General features: G+C 36.0%; 2 protein-coding genes across 2 annotated transcripts; both read left to right on the forward strand.

The window, feature by feature from the left end:
- The first annotated feature begins 2,710 nt into the window (after positions 1–2,710).
- Positions 2,711–5,820, forward strand: LOC115952957 (pentatricopeptide repeat-containing protein At5g03800-like). Its single transcript, XM_031070337.1, has one exon. The coding sequence runs from the start codon at positions 2,711–2,713 to the stop codon at positions 5,471–5,473; it is 2,763 nt and encodes a 920-aa protein (XP_030926197.1). The 3' UTR covers positions 5,474–5,820.
- A 3,038-nt stretch (positions 5,821–8,858) lies between these two features.
- Positions 8,859–12,664, forward strand: LOC115952958 (BTB/POZ domain-containing protein FBL11-like). Its single transcript, XM_031070340.1, has 6 exons — positions 8,859–9,102; positions 9,583–9,826; positions 10,132–10,187; positions 11,414–11,458; positions 11,573–11,640; positions 12,188–12,664. Exons 1-6 carry the CDS (start codon positions 8,992–8,994, stop codon positions 12,207–12,209), a joined length of 546 nt encoding a protein of 181 aa, XP_030926200.1. The 5' UTR covers positions 8,859–8,991; the 3' UTR covers positions 12,210–12,664.
- Positions 12,665–14,071: the final 1,407 nt, after the last annotated feature.

Here is a 14,071-nt window from a genome sequence, read left to right on the forward strand (position 1 = left end):
TAGACGCAAATTCATGTGATACTTAGGAAAATGTAATATAATTATTTTATATGAATATAATGTAAAATTTGTATTTAAAACTATGTTCTATTTTTCAGTTTTAAATGGAACATATAAGATATTTTGCATACAAAGAAAATCAATAGGTATATATATATATATATATATATATGAATTTTAAGGTAATCTTGTGAATATTTATCACTTTATTGTTTTTTTTCAGACTCATATCTCTAATTTCTAATTTCTATTTTATTTGTATTTTTAACTAAAAAGTTTGGCCCAAATAGAATAAAATTTCATACTTTTCATTCAAATTTAAAAAAAAAAAAAAAAAAAAAATTCAACATACAAAAAGAATCAATTTAATGTCACTTAGTCCAAAGTGGACCAAATTGGATCTAAGTTGACAGAAATGGACCATAATGGATAGAATTAGATGGAACGGACCGTAGTGGAACGAATGGAGCCAAGTGGATTGAAATTGACCAAATGGACAGAATGGACTGAAGTAGACCGAATAAATCCAAGTGGATCGGAATTGAATGTAATAGGCAGAAGTGGTCCGAAATGGACCGATGTGGACTGAATAGAGCCAAGTGGATTGAAATTGACCAAATGGACCGAAGTTGACCGTAATGGATCATAATGGACAGAATTGGACGGAATGGACCGAAGTGGATCGAATAAAGCTGAGTGGATTGAAATTGAACGTAATAGACTGAAGTGGTCCGAAATGGACTGAATAGACCAAAATGGACAGAATGGAGCCAAATGGATTGAAATTGACCAAATGGACCTAAGTGACCGTAATGGACTGTAATGCACAAAATTGGATGGAATGGACCAAAGTTGACCGAATAGAGCCAAGTGGATCGAAATTGAATGTAATAGGCCGAAGTGGTCCAAAAAGGACTGAATTAGATTGAAATGCTAGGCTAATATAACTTAATAGAAGCATAGCAAACAATAAATACTATAGATTAAATGGACGGAATTTCAAAAACTTATTGTTTAAAAGCAAACTAATAAACTTGCAGGAGCCTTCAGCCAGGGCAGGTAGCTATTCTCATTCTTTTTACATTTGGAAAGGTAAACATACTCACAATAAGAGCTCCAGAAGCAGCCGCCAAAGCAAGAGGAATAGCAACTGAAGTGATCATATCGTATGGTCCCTTACAATACGTATGCTTGTGATCACTATACTTCTAAATGAGCTCCTCCCTGGCTGGATAAACATTCTTTACTTGTCATCCTCCATTTCAACTTTTAAGTTTTAACACGTGAGGTGCATTGTTGAAGTTAAGGTTAGGAAAATTGTCTTATGGACTAGTTGCTCCATGAACCCTCCCTCTTACAACATGTGGAATATACATATACCTAGGTTTCAAGCAATGCTACATACACAAAATTTCACAACGTTTTTCACAACAGTTGAGTTGACAAGTTTTTACAGGTTCTATTCTAGGCGTATAACTAACATCACTTTTTTACCCACCATTAACAATTTGTCACATCTACATATGTGAAATTTTTTTTGTATATATAGACTTTTTGGTAGGTTTCACATACTATGAGAGGATGGCTTCATGAACTACTCAATGAGATGCCTCCTCCAACAAATGGGCTTGGTAATGCATTTTCAAGTCCCAACTAACATGGTGCCTATGTCAGATACGGTTGGATTGAGCTTCGGCAAATTGCACTGTGCAAAAAAGAACACAAGTTCTACAACTCAGTACAATTTAGCACCACGCAAACAACTCCAAACATTTTATTAAAAGAAAAATAAAATCACCAAATTTTGGAAGATGATTTTGAACCAAGAACCCAGAATATTTTGGGCATGCACTAACAAACATATAAAAATATGTAATTCATTACCTAAAATTTGAGCTGAGCTTATAAAGTATGATTAGTAACAATTCAAGATAGCAAAAAAATTCATCTTTCATCTGTCAAGAGTCATAGATTGTATGTATAAAATGAACAACAACAGGCCAAACATATTATCCTACTAGAATAATACATTGCTGCATAGTGCGTGGTCAATCCAAATTTAGGAAAATAACATGCACTTAAGAAAAATTAGGACAAAAGAAAAAAATTTCATGAGGATTTTTAGAATAGCTCATGACCAAGAAATATAATTTCTAATTTATGTCAAAGAAAAAATGAAACTCCTAAAATTGCTCAAGAGGTAACAACTACAATAAAAACAAGAAGCAAGGCAATAACAAAAATCAAAGCAAAGGGGGGGAAAAAACAACAAGAAGACTACTACATTCACCCACTGTAATTTTTTACACTATTACATGAAAAGCCGATCCAACCACCATTCATTTGTTTCAAATCTAAACAAAAGCTATAAATCGTAATACATATTTACACCAAGGACACACATAGGCTCACCATCAAATAGAAATTCAATCATAGAATATTCAGCCGTACCCAAAGCACAGTAATAAGCTGTTATGGTTTTCAGTTGAGTTGTGGAAGTAATGCAAATTATTAAAAAAAAATGTACCCGAAGTGAATATAAATTAAATCCAAAAAGATCCAATTTCATTAAAGAAATTATAAATAACAAACTGAATGGGTGAGGTGTCAAAATAATTAGCCATTGGATTAAATGGAAGGCTGAGATTTGTGCTATTGCACGGGATGTAAAATCCATAAATATGGTTGGCGCCTTGTATATTCGCAATTCATGGCCACCGTTATTCAATCCACTCCCTCTCTCACTGCCACAACCACCAGCACCACCGCAACAGCCACTTCTTTTTACTCTTTCCCGCACTCTCTTCTCTCTTCCTCTCCGCCCCATAGCCCAATCTTCCACTTTCCCAAAACTCCACCATCACCACCATTCTCTTCACTCTCCAACTTCAAGCTTCGCAAAACTCATCACCACCGACCCCACTTATCCACTTCCCCAACCCAACCTCTTTCTTCAACACCAACCCTTTTGCCCTCTGAGTCTTCCCATGGCTCTTCTTCATCACCAAACGACGCACAAAACTCTCTCGTTGATACCTTATTTGATTTGCTTCGCCTCTCAGCTCGCTACAGCGATGCCCAGCTCGTGAACGCTGTCCACGCATGCACTCTCAAGCTCCAAGAGCACACCCATCTCAGCAATGCTCTCATTTCCGCATATCTCAAGCTGGGTCTTCTCTCTGAAGCTTACAATGTTTTCCTCGGCCTTTCGTGCCCCAATGTGGTGTCTTATACGGCGTTGATATCTGGGTTTTCGAAGTCGAATCGAGAACACGAGGCGGTGGAGCTTTTCTTTCGAATGAGGGATTCAGGTATTGAGCCTAACGAGTATACCTTTGTTGCAATTTTGACTGCCTGCATTCGGATTTTGGATTTACAACTGGGTTTACAAGTTCATGCTATGATAATTAAACCTGGGGTTTTGGAAGATTCTGTTTTTGTTTCGAATGCGCTTATGGGGTTGTATAGTAAATGTGGGTGTTTCTTATTTGTGCTCAAATTGTTCGATGAAATGCTGCACAGAGACATTGCGTCGTGGAATACTGTTATATCGTGTATGGTAAGTGAGTATATGTATGATAAGGCATTCGAATTGTTTCGTGATATGCAGAGAAATGATGGGCTTAGAGTTGACCATTTTACAGTTTCTACCCTTTTGACTGCCTGTACTGGCAGTGCTTCTATAATGAAAGGCCAAGAAGTGCATGCCCATGCAATAAAGGTAGGGCTGGAGGCAAATCTGAGTGTCAACAATGCGCTTATTGGGTTCTACACAAACTGTGGTGGGGGTGTGAAAGATGTGACAGCTTTGTTTGAGAGGATGCCCATAAGAGATATGATCACTTGGACGGAAGTGATTACAGCATATATGGACTTTGGTTTGGTGGAGTTGGCTGTGGAGGTATTTGATAAGATGCCAGAAAGGAATTCTTTTTCTTATAATGCTCTTTTGACAGGATTATGTCGAAATGGCCAAGGGTCAAGGACACTGGAATTATTTATAAAAATGGTGGAGGAAGGTGTAGACTTGACAGAATTCACTTTGACAAGTGTTCTTAGTGCTTGTGGATTGCTCATGGATCGCAAAATTAGTGAGCAGATTCATGGGTTCATTCTCAAGATTGGTTTTGGATCAAATGCTTGTATTGAAGCAGCGCTGCTTGATATGTGTACAAAGTGTGGAAAGATGGCAGATGCTGAAAAGATATTCAGACGGTGGTCATTTGACCAGGATACCTCTGTGATTTGGACATCAATGATATGTGGTTATGCTCGAAATGGGCAGCCAGATGAGGCAATTTCTCTATTCAACATTAGTCAATCCGAAGGAACAATGGTTGTGGATGAAGTTGCATCAACTTCAGTACTTGGTCTCTGTGGAAATATAGGATACCATAACATGGGAAAGCAAATACATTGCCACGCTCTCAAATCTGGTTTTTTATCTGATTTAATGGTTGGAAATGCCTTGCTTACCATGTATTCTAAGTGTTGGAACATGGACGATGCAATTAAGATATTCAATAATATGCCTACACACAACACAGTTTCATGGAATGGTTTGCTTGCTGGCCATCTTTTCCACAGACAGGGTGATGAGGCCTTGGCCCTCTGGTCAAAAATGAAGAAGATAGGCACAAAACCAGACAATGTTACCTTTGTTTTGACCATTTCAGCTTACAGGCACACTAGCTCCAATTTAGTTGATGATTGCCGTAGCCTGTTTTCATCATTGAAAAGCGTTTATGACATTGAGCCATCTTCAGACCATTATGCATCCTTGGTTGGAGTTTTGGGTTACTGGGGTCTACTGGAAGAAGCAGAGGAGATGATCAGTACAATGCCTTTTGAGCCCCATGTCTCTGTTTGGCGAGCCTTGCTTGATAGTTGTAGAATCCATTTAAATAAAACCGTTGGACAACGGGTTGCAAAGCGCATTCTTGCTCTCAAGCCGAAAGATCCATCCACCTACATACTTGTATCAAATCTGTATTCTGCATCTGGGAGATGGCATTGCTCTGAAATGGTTAGGGAGAATATGAGAGATATGGGCTTCCGGAAACACCCAGGTCGAAGTTGGATCATTTTTCAGAACAAGATACATTTTTTCTACGCAAGAGATAAATCCCATCCCCAGACAAAAGACATCTACAGTGGATTAGAAATTCTGATCTTAGAATGTCTAAAAGCTGGGTATGTGCCAGATACAAGCTTTGTTCTTCATGATGTAGAGGAGCATCAAAAGAAGGATTTCTTGTTCAATCACAGTGCAAAACTAGCAGCAACTTATGGGCTTCTGATGAGCAGGCCAGGAAAACCTATTCGGATTGTGAAGAACATCCTTCTTTGTGGGGACTGCCACACATTCTTGAAGCATGTTTCTGTTGTTACCAAGAGAGAAATATTTCTAAGAGATTCTTCAGGGTTTCATTGCTTTTCCAATGGCCAGTGCTCATGCAAAGATTACTGGTGATCCCCCTCATCTTGTATCTTACAACCTTTTAACTTCCATTCTTATTGTTGAGAAATACCAAGCCATTGTCAAAAAATTGTATATATATGTGTAATTTTCCATAGAAGAAATTCAGTAGAAATATTTGAGTAAATAGATCTTCAATTACTGACAATGGTCTTGTATATAACTTCATGCTTGGTGGGGGGGTGGGGGAATTGGAGTGATGTATTCTCTACCTGGCACATTTCCGTATCTGCCCAAAATGGACAGAAAAGGAGGAAACTATGAAACTTGAAAATATGATGATGATGGTGGTCTGGTTTGTAAATAATGTGGATAAAAGTACTAGCATACACTTATCAAAATCATGTCTGCCTCACCTTAGAGCCAATTCAACCCTCACTTTCATCGATCAGGTATCTCCACTTCATGAAATGTGGTCCCTAGCTGATAGTGATACCCCTTTGGGTTGGAGTTTTTTTTTTTTTTTTTTTAATTATAATTTTTTTGAGAAGAGGGGGGTGGGGGGAATACACTACCCTACTGACCATTTCTTTCAATGTTTATGCTAGACTTGGATCTCCAGTATATTTCAAAATTTTGTGCTTCCTTGCATGATCTGAACCTGAAAGGGTGTATATCGGTGACAGATGTTGGCATTTCAAATCTTATATGCAATTGTGTGAAACTAAATTCAATTGTAGTATGCGATACTTCTTTTGGGAAAAATTCAGTTCTAGCTCTTTGCTCTGGTATTTCTTCTAATTATGGTAACTCTTCGGCTGATGATTTGGGATGGAATCATAATTCTTTGATATCTAATCTCCAAAAGCTGCATATTGGTGGCTCCAAGAGTGAGTGTTATTTCCTACATGTTATTCTCTCTGTTAAAAATTCTGTCAGATTGGAAATATAATTGTTTTTATTTTCCTTTTATTGGCTTTTTTTTTAATATGTCTTTCTAAGGTGGTGGATCCTGAGTGGACAGGAAGTTTACCAAGGAAAACTCATGAAAAAAGATAAGGATTTAGGAAACAAAGGAGAGAGAGAGAGAGAGAGAGAGAGAGAGAGAGAGAGGAGAAAATTGCATCAATTCTAAAAATTTAAATTATCTATAAAACTCAAAAAAGAACCAAAAGCTCTGAATGAAATCAATGAATAATTCACTGAAACTCAGGAATGTAGTGTCTTGAGAATGTGCTTGCTCCTTGCCTCAAACATCCTTTTAATCCTCTCAACCAAATTCTCCACATTAAATAGGGTTCTTCAAACTATAATATTCCTTCCCCTACCAAAATTCCTGTGATTCACCAATTCTTTCTGTAGAGAACAATTAAGAGTAGGCCATAGGCTCTGCTCATCAAATACTCCATGGGAACAGCTGGTCACCCACATAATACCAGATGAATTTAACTCAAACGAGTTAAGGACCATGGCCATAATCTGGCTATATTTTCATTGAAGTAAACTTCCTTCATAGTCAAGATTTTTAATCCTTTACTGTCTAATTACATAATTGTGGGAGGGCAAGGAATAAAATTGCAAAAAGAGCTTTAAATTGTTATGGTATGGCCTCTTTTTATATATTTATTTATTTATTCATTAACATTGGTGAAGTTATGGAGTTCCATTCCAGGATTGATTGATAATGTAGTAAGGTACTGATGTAATTTTCTGCCTTTAAATAAAAGCCTGAATAGAACTATAGAAGTAACAATTAAGAGTGAGGGAAATCAGGCGCACTTGCTTGATGAAAGCCTGTACTTCAATTAACTCAAAAAAGCTTTCTCTTAACAGCTCTGGGTTAGTTAAATTCTCCCTTTCTTGCCTTTTGCTTTCTTTGGGCTTCCATATTTTGTAATTTCATGAATTTTGATGTCTTTTTTTGCCGCATTGAGGTGCCTATTACTTGAAAGAACTCACATCAGGAAAAATGTGATTGATTATCATTCAACAGAAGAAATGGCCTTAGAAACTATAAAATGTTCAGATGGCATGTGTAATAAATGTATCTTTGAAGATAATGAGAGATTTTTAGATCTTTTAAAACATCTTCTTTTCGGTACTTTATTTCAGTGGGGTTGTACACAATGTATTTCAATTTCTGCTGTCTACAATTTGTTAGCTGTTAGCTTTAGCTCTTGAGCTTTTTGTATCTTTTTCATGTCCATAGTGTTCATCATCATGAGCAATGTTCTTTTTTTCAATAAAAGTTCTATTATCTATCCAAAAAAAAAAAAAAAAAACCAAATCCAATCAATTGGGATTAGGGTTTTCATGTTCAGTTATTTTCATAGTTGGTTTAGAGAAAGTAGTTTAGGAGTTATGATGCTTAAAGATGTACTTGAGACATATTTATAATTTTTTTGTAGGTGTTGACGAAACATTTCTTTTAGAGCTTCTGTCTCAATCAAAAATGCTGAAGAGTCTTTGCTTGAGGGATACTCAGCTTGTTGACCAAGCTCTGCATTGTTTCTCAGGTTCTTCATTGGAGATGCTTGATATTTCTAATACCATGGTTTGTCATGATTTATGGAACCTGGTTTTTTCCCCATTTTCCCCTGGAGAGTATATGAATGCATTATATATTTTTGACTCTGTATTGTATATGTATTGTATTGTATATTCATCCTCATGTAAACAATTACTCAGTCAATGACCATAAAATTTACGAATATTAGCTAGTTTGAATCTGAAAATAGAATTAGTAGATACAGCATGTCAAATACATCTGACCTAGGCAGCCTTAATCCCAAACTACGGAAAAATTGACCTACCAGATTATTCTAATTATTTTATTTTGGACTAGGAAACAAAATGGTTTTAATTTTCAACCTAATTGTTCCCTACTGTAAAATACATCTTGTATTCGTGTGAAGAAGAATCATGTCTAATGGTTTGTTGGGTCAGCTGGTCCTATAGAGCTACTATCTATCAGCCCCTCCAATCCAATCCATTAAATAGAGCATGCTGTCCTTGTGAAAGATGCATATAAAAAAAGAAGTGAGTTTGTTTTCTTGGCTTTAAGTTTGATTCTTCTTTAGGCACTAATGTGTTCTCTTTGTATTTCCGGTCTATGTAGACAATCAAGGTAAGGCTTTAGATGCGACAAACCCCTAAAAATTTCTAATGAATTTGAGTGAAGGAAGAGAGATATTAAGCTTCAACATCTGACACCACTGACCAAATAGAAAGATCATGTGTTTTTAAGTCTCCTTGTTCTTGCTGCTGCAACCATGGTGATGATGTACTAATTATTAAACATCCTGTTTTTTTAACCCAGGGTTATTGTGCTTGTAAAATTTCAGGTTTCTGCAGCTGCATTTGCTCACGTAGTCCATTGAAATCCGGGTTTAAAGTGCTTGAATGCGAGGGGCTGCAGAAATATATTTCGACAGGAAAGTAACACCTCAGGGGGAGAAAATTATTACTTGTATAAAGATTTGTATCTTGAGTTAGGGAATTGCAAATTGGAAGAAATTACTTTAGGATGGGGATTTTCTTATCTCTCTCTGGAAGCTCTCCAACCTGTGATTATGTCACTAAGTTCAATAACTGTGGGTTTAGGTGGATCATTAGGTGAAGATGCACTGAAACAACTACCTGCCGCTTGTCCTATGCTAGAGTCAGTAATTCTTCATTTTCAGGTATTAATTTTCTTTGAAATTCGAGATTCTTCTTTATAACAAAAATGGGGATTCTTCTACGTGATACTTGTTATTGAATAAAGGGATTGACACATGCAGTAGGTTCTGTTCACTACAAGGGCATGCTTCCCTGTCTGGGATAACTACTTCACAGTAATTATGCTCACTATGTGTTCTGATTCTCTGGAGAAAAATTGATCTGACAATATTTCTGATATGGTTGAAACAGTACGACACATGGAGATATTCTTTTGTTTAGGACGATTGAAAGGCCCTTTCTTGCACTTTTTTTCTTTTTTGAGAACAAGACAAACTTACTTTCTCTTGCGTAATAGATTGTCTCATAACCTCTCATATGACTGAGATCAGTATAACTTATCAAGTAGCATATTTACAATCTTCTCTTTTTTTTCCTTGCGAATTGAAATACACTTATTTATTCTGGCTGTGACTTTATTTCGTGATCTGGGTTCTTTACAGGCCATCTCGGATACTTTCATAATGAACATCTTGGCATATTTGAGAAATTTGGGAGTGTTGGCATTGTGCTATTGCCTTGGTGATATATCTATGTTAAGCTTCAGCCTCTCTATGCAAAATCTGAGGAAATTGAGGCTTGAAAGAGAAACCCCTTGGATGACCAATAATGATTTAGTTATTCTGACTCAGAATTGTGCAAACTTGGTTGAGCTTTCCTTGCTGGGATGTAAGCTTCTCAATTCAGGTCAGGAGTCATTGTTTGTAAAGTATAATTTGCATTATTCTGCATAAATTTCATGTTCTTGAATCCTCTTATTGTTGTTTCATGATTCGAGTTCAAATATCAACAAGAAGCAAATGAGAGAGTATGAGACCCATCATTAATTGGTTCTTTTTATTGCTGCATGGTAGACATATCTCTTTTTCTCTATATTTTATCCATGCTTAGCGTATCTTTATAGCAGATTTGAAATAATGGTCATATTCATTTCTAGTTGTTGGATGATAATTGATATGTTTTACTACCTTATCTTTTGGCCTTTATCACAGATTCTCAAAAGATTATCTCACATGGATGCCCAGGCTTGATTTCTATCCATCTAGAGGTTTTTCACTCTCTTTTCTTTTAAATGTATACTGAAATCCTTTTTTTTTTTTTTATTATGCTAAAATTTGATACAGATCCTTCCAACTAAAACGTTCTTAAGTTCTTCTGATGTAGATGAGTGGTGGTTAAAGCACCTGCTGTCTTCTTCATCTTCTTGCTCATCTTGAGTTGCCGGACAAAAAAAACATGAAAAATAAAAATAAGGGAAAACAAGAAAGAAATGTTGGTCAATATAGCCTTAGAAAACCTTGAATAAAGCTCTAACATTGGTTGTCAGATGCTTTAAGCTAAAATGCTTAGTCTGTTTTGATAACAATTGATCTAAGCCACCCCGTCCACCTCTTTTTTTTTCTCTCATACGTATGATTTTGTCGTTGCATTATTATTTTCTGCTCTTTTAGTGCTCATGTATGTTTCCAAATGTGATGACATAATGTGCTGCGTCATAATGTGAGCCTTCTTTTACTGCTTTTTTTCTTGAATCTTGGATACAGGTCTAGTTAATGTTCAGATGAATGGATCTAATTAATGTACTGTTGCACATGCTCCCATTGGAACATGGTTCACAAACATATTCATTGTTGATTGCTTGTTTTGGAACTTCCTCGTCTATTGTTTATAGCTTTAGTTATATTATCCTTTTGTGTCTATGGTTTAGTTTGAATTATAAAGAGCCCTGTTTAATATGGTGAAGATTGCGCAATGTGGTTGCTATAGGCTTTGTGATTGCATTGGCAGACCAGGAAATGAGCTAAATTTGCTAACTTTGTTCAGTTTATGCATTATAAGAATTAAATTATTATAGCATTATAATTATGAATTATCTGCAGTTGTGTGGGTCTTCTATAAGGACCAGATCTTTGCTTTTGAAGTTTGAAAATAGCTAGTCATCAGCCTACTTAATTTTCATCATAATTCTTTCAGGTGAATAGATACAGTTATGACTAGATAATGTACAGAATTGAGGATGTGATTAGCCAAATCATAGATTCATTGGGGTACAATTTGTACACATAATTTGTACTGTGACAATATTTTATGTTGAATTTGGAACTTTATGATGTCAACTGTTGTCGATACATATATTTTTTCACCTCAAGTAGGATAAAGATAAATTTACTCTGTTTGGATAATTTGGATTCTAATTCCTGTTTATGAACCTTTGAGATTTATAACTGACTGACTGCTTATTCGCTGGGCTGGAATCTAACCAACATTATTCAGGGTCCTAGGATACAGAAAACCTTCATTTTTGATGCTGCTTCAAAGGTACTCTCATACTCTCATTACAGTGTCACTGTTTTCTACTGTTGTTTCTTTCTTGTCAGAGAAATCAAGTTTAACAACTAATGTCATATTTTCTTCCTTTAATCATGATTACAGTTACCAATGCTTCGGAAGATATCTCTAGATGTGTGTGATGCAAGTGAAGGTGACTTTACATTCCAGATGTAAGTTACAAAATGACTACCCTCTAGTGTGTACATTTATAAATCAATCTAAGTAAAGAACTTCAGATATTGTGCATATTTAGTTTTTTTTTTTTTTACCCACTGCCAAGGATACTTTTTCAAATGTATATATAATTAGCAGCATTAATCCTACCCTCTGGTTACCTTCCTTCCCTTTGAAGGTTCAGAACATTGTCAAGAAATAGAGCAGAAGGAATGAGACTCCCTCTCTCTCTCTCTCTCTCTCTCTTCTTGGCAAATTTAAACCTTGTATTGAACGCAAACTCACTCCATCATTCTACCATGTTATCCAATCCACGTGACCATAGACTTACCTTTTGCCCAGTTGAATCAAGTGGACTCAGCTATCAAAACCTCAAAGCATGGCAAGACCAAGACCAAGACCATTTAGAGCAACAAAATTAGTGAGGCTACAGTTTAGGATAATTCTAATACACACCCTTCCTTCTTTTTTCCTCTGAGCATTTAAAGTCTTTAATTTGTGGTGATTAAGCTCTATTCCGTTATCCTGTTTTATCTGCCTCAGTATGCTGAAAGGTGCTTCTTGAGTACTGTGAAGATAGCAAGATGCAAGCCCCAGAGATGTAATTTTAACCTTTTCGCTCATAGAACGCCCGTGCACAAGGAGACACTAGGTGCTGGTTTGGAACAGTGAGAATCTCTTGAGAACAGTGGTGATGGAAAGACTCTAAAGATTGACACTGATATGGAGCCTCCATTAAATAATTTGGTAAGGTCGCATTAATAATGGGTTAAGTTTGTGACACATACAAGACGACTTCTATTCAAGGCATAGAAAATGGGTATCACCAATGATTCACTTTGTGACACTATCTTGTGCTCTACAATTGTACATTGTTACAAGAAGTTTGTTTCAGATGTTATATGTTAGGAATTTTTGTATATTTTATACTTGATGTACTTGATACTAAAGCTGATTGCAGTTATCCTTTGCATGAGCCATGAGGTAATGGTCCAAGAAAACGATATGAATTTTTTAGTTTGTTCGTTGTAGATTCCCTAATATTTTGCTTGTAGATATATTTTTAACATGCACCAATCTTAAACAATTTCGTGGGACTAAATTTCCAAGCTGATGGAGAATGCAACATTTCTCAAACATGCATTTGGAGAAGGTGACATGTTATTGAAATGTTATCCAAAAGGAAATGAAGACGTAACTCAGTCATATTCTAGATCAGGCATTATTAAAACTAGTTGCAAATTCACGTGATACTTGGGAAAATGTAATATAATTTTATAAGAATATAATGTAAAATTTGTATTTAAAAGTATGTTCTATTTTTTAGTTTTAAATGGAACATATAAAATATTTTGCATACAACAAAAATCAATAGGAATATGTGTGTTTATATATATAAGATATAATTTAATACAAATATTTAAATTATATAATTATAATATTGTTTTATATAAATGAAGAAGATTTATGATTTTTTTTTAATAATACCATAATTGATTGACTAATTTGAACATATTTAAGAATATTAAAAAAAAAAAAAAAACAAAAACAAAAACGTACACCCCTTGTAGGGACACATTTTTCAGGCTAGGCCCAGGATACATGGATCCTTAGACCAGGGAGCCCGATACAATGAATTTTGTAGAGAGTGGACCAAAGAGTTGAGTTTTAATGTATGAACAATGACTAACACAATATCTCTCATGGGTCGAGTTTCATAGAGAAGATTTGGTCCTCGGCAGGATCCGAAGAGCTTTTTCTGGTGTCTCCCCTCTGTTGGCCCCCCCTTTTGTTCCTCTTTACTCCCCTTTTATAGTCGTTTTTCCCTCCTGACTGGGGTCCCCAGGGTAGGTATTTGTCCAATCCGCCCTTACCTCCAGTTATTGGGAATGGTTGTAAGGACAGAGAAGTATGGCTGTGTCAGGCACAAGGCACTGAGTACAATAAAGGTTGCCTTCTTTTGTACGCATTCGTTTTATCTGTCGTCTTTCTCCACTTTCGTGCTTTCCCTGCCCTATGGAACAGTCTGGAGTTTTGCTGTTGATGGTCTGTTAACTCTTTTGTCCTCGGCTCTATCCATCCGAGGAGGATTTCTCCGTGGCCAAGGAGGGGTTTTTCCATGGACTAGGCCCCTGGCCCAGTATAGATATTCAAACGGGCCTATTAGTCTTTTTTCCCCCCACACCCCTCATTCCATGTAACATGTTATATTAAGTTTAAAATATTATATAAGCTTAGAATTGTAGTTTCCCCCCCCCCCCCCAAATATAACTATAGTGCCTATATTATTGAAATTTGAATTTTAAGGTAATCTTGTGCATATTTAACACTTTATTGTTTTTTTTAGGGCTCGTATCTCTAATTTCCAATTTCAATTTTATTTGTATTTTTAACCTAAAACTAAAAAACTTGGCCCAAATAGAATAA

This window comes from Quercus lobata, chromosome 7, assembly GCF_001633185.2.
Source record: "Quercus lobata isolate SW786 chromosome 7, ValleyOak3.0 Primary Assembly, whole genome shotgun sequence".
In the NCBI taxonomy this organism is placed as follows: Eukaryota; Viridiplantae; Streptophyta; class Magnoliopsida; order Fagales; family Fagaceae; genus Quercus; species Quercus lobata.

What these genes read in the sequence shown, in the direction of transcription:
- LOC115952958 (XM_031070340.1), top strand. Translation starts at nt 8,992, where the DNA reads ATGTCACTAAGTTCAATAACTGTGGGTTTAGGTGGATCATTAGGTGAA. An exon ending in CAGTAATTCTTCATTTTCAG is followed by an intron (nt 9,103 to 9,582) that starts GTATTAATTTTC and finishes GGTTCTTTACAG; the next exon opens with GCCATCTCGGATACTTTCAT. An exon ending in GGTGACTTTACATTCCAGAT is followed by an intron (nt 11,641 to 12,187) that starts GTAAGTTACAAA and finishes TATCTGCCTCAG; the next exon opens with TATGCTGAAAGGTGCTTCTT.
- LOC115952957 (XM_031070337.1), top strand. Translation starts at nt 2,711, where the DNA reads ATGGCCACCGTTATTCAATCCACTCCCTCTCTCACTGCCACAACCACC.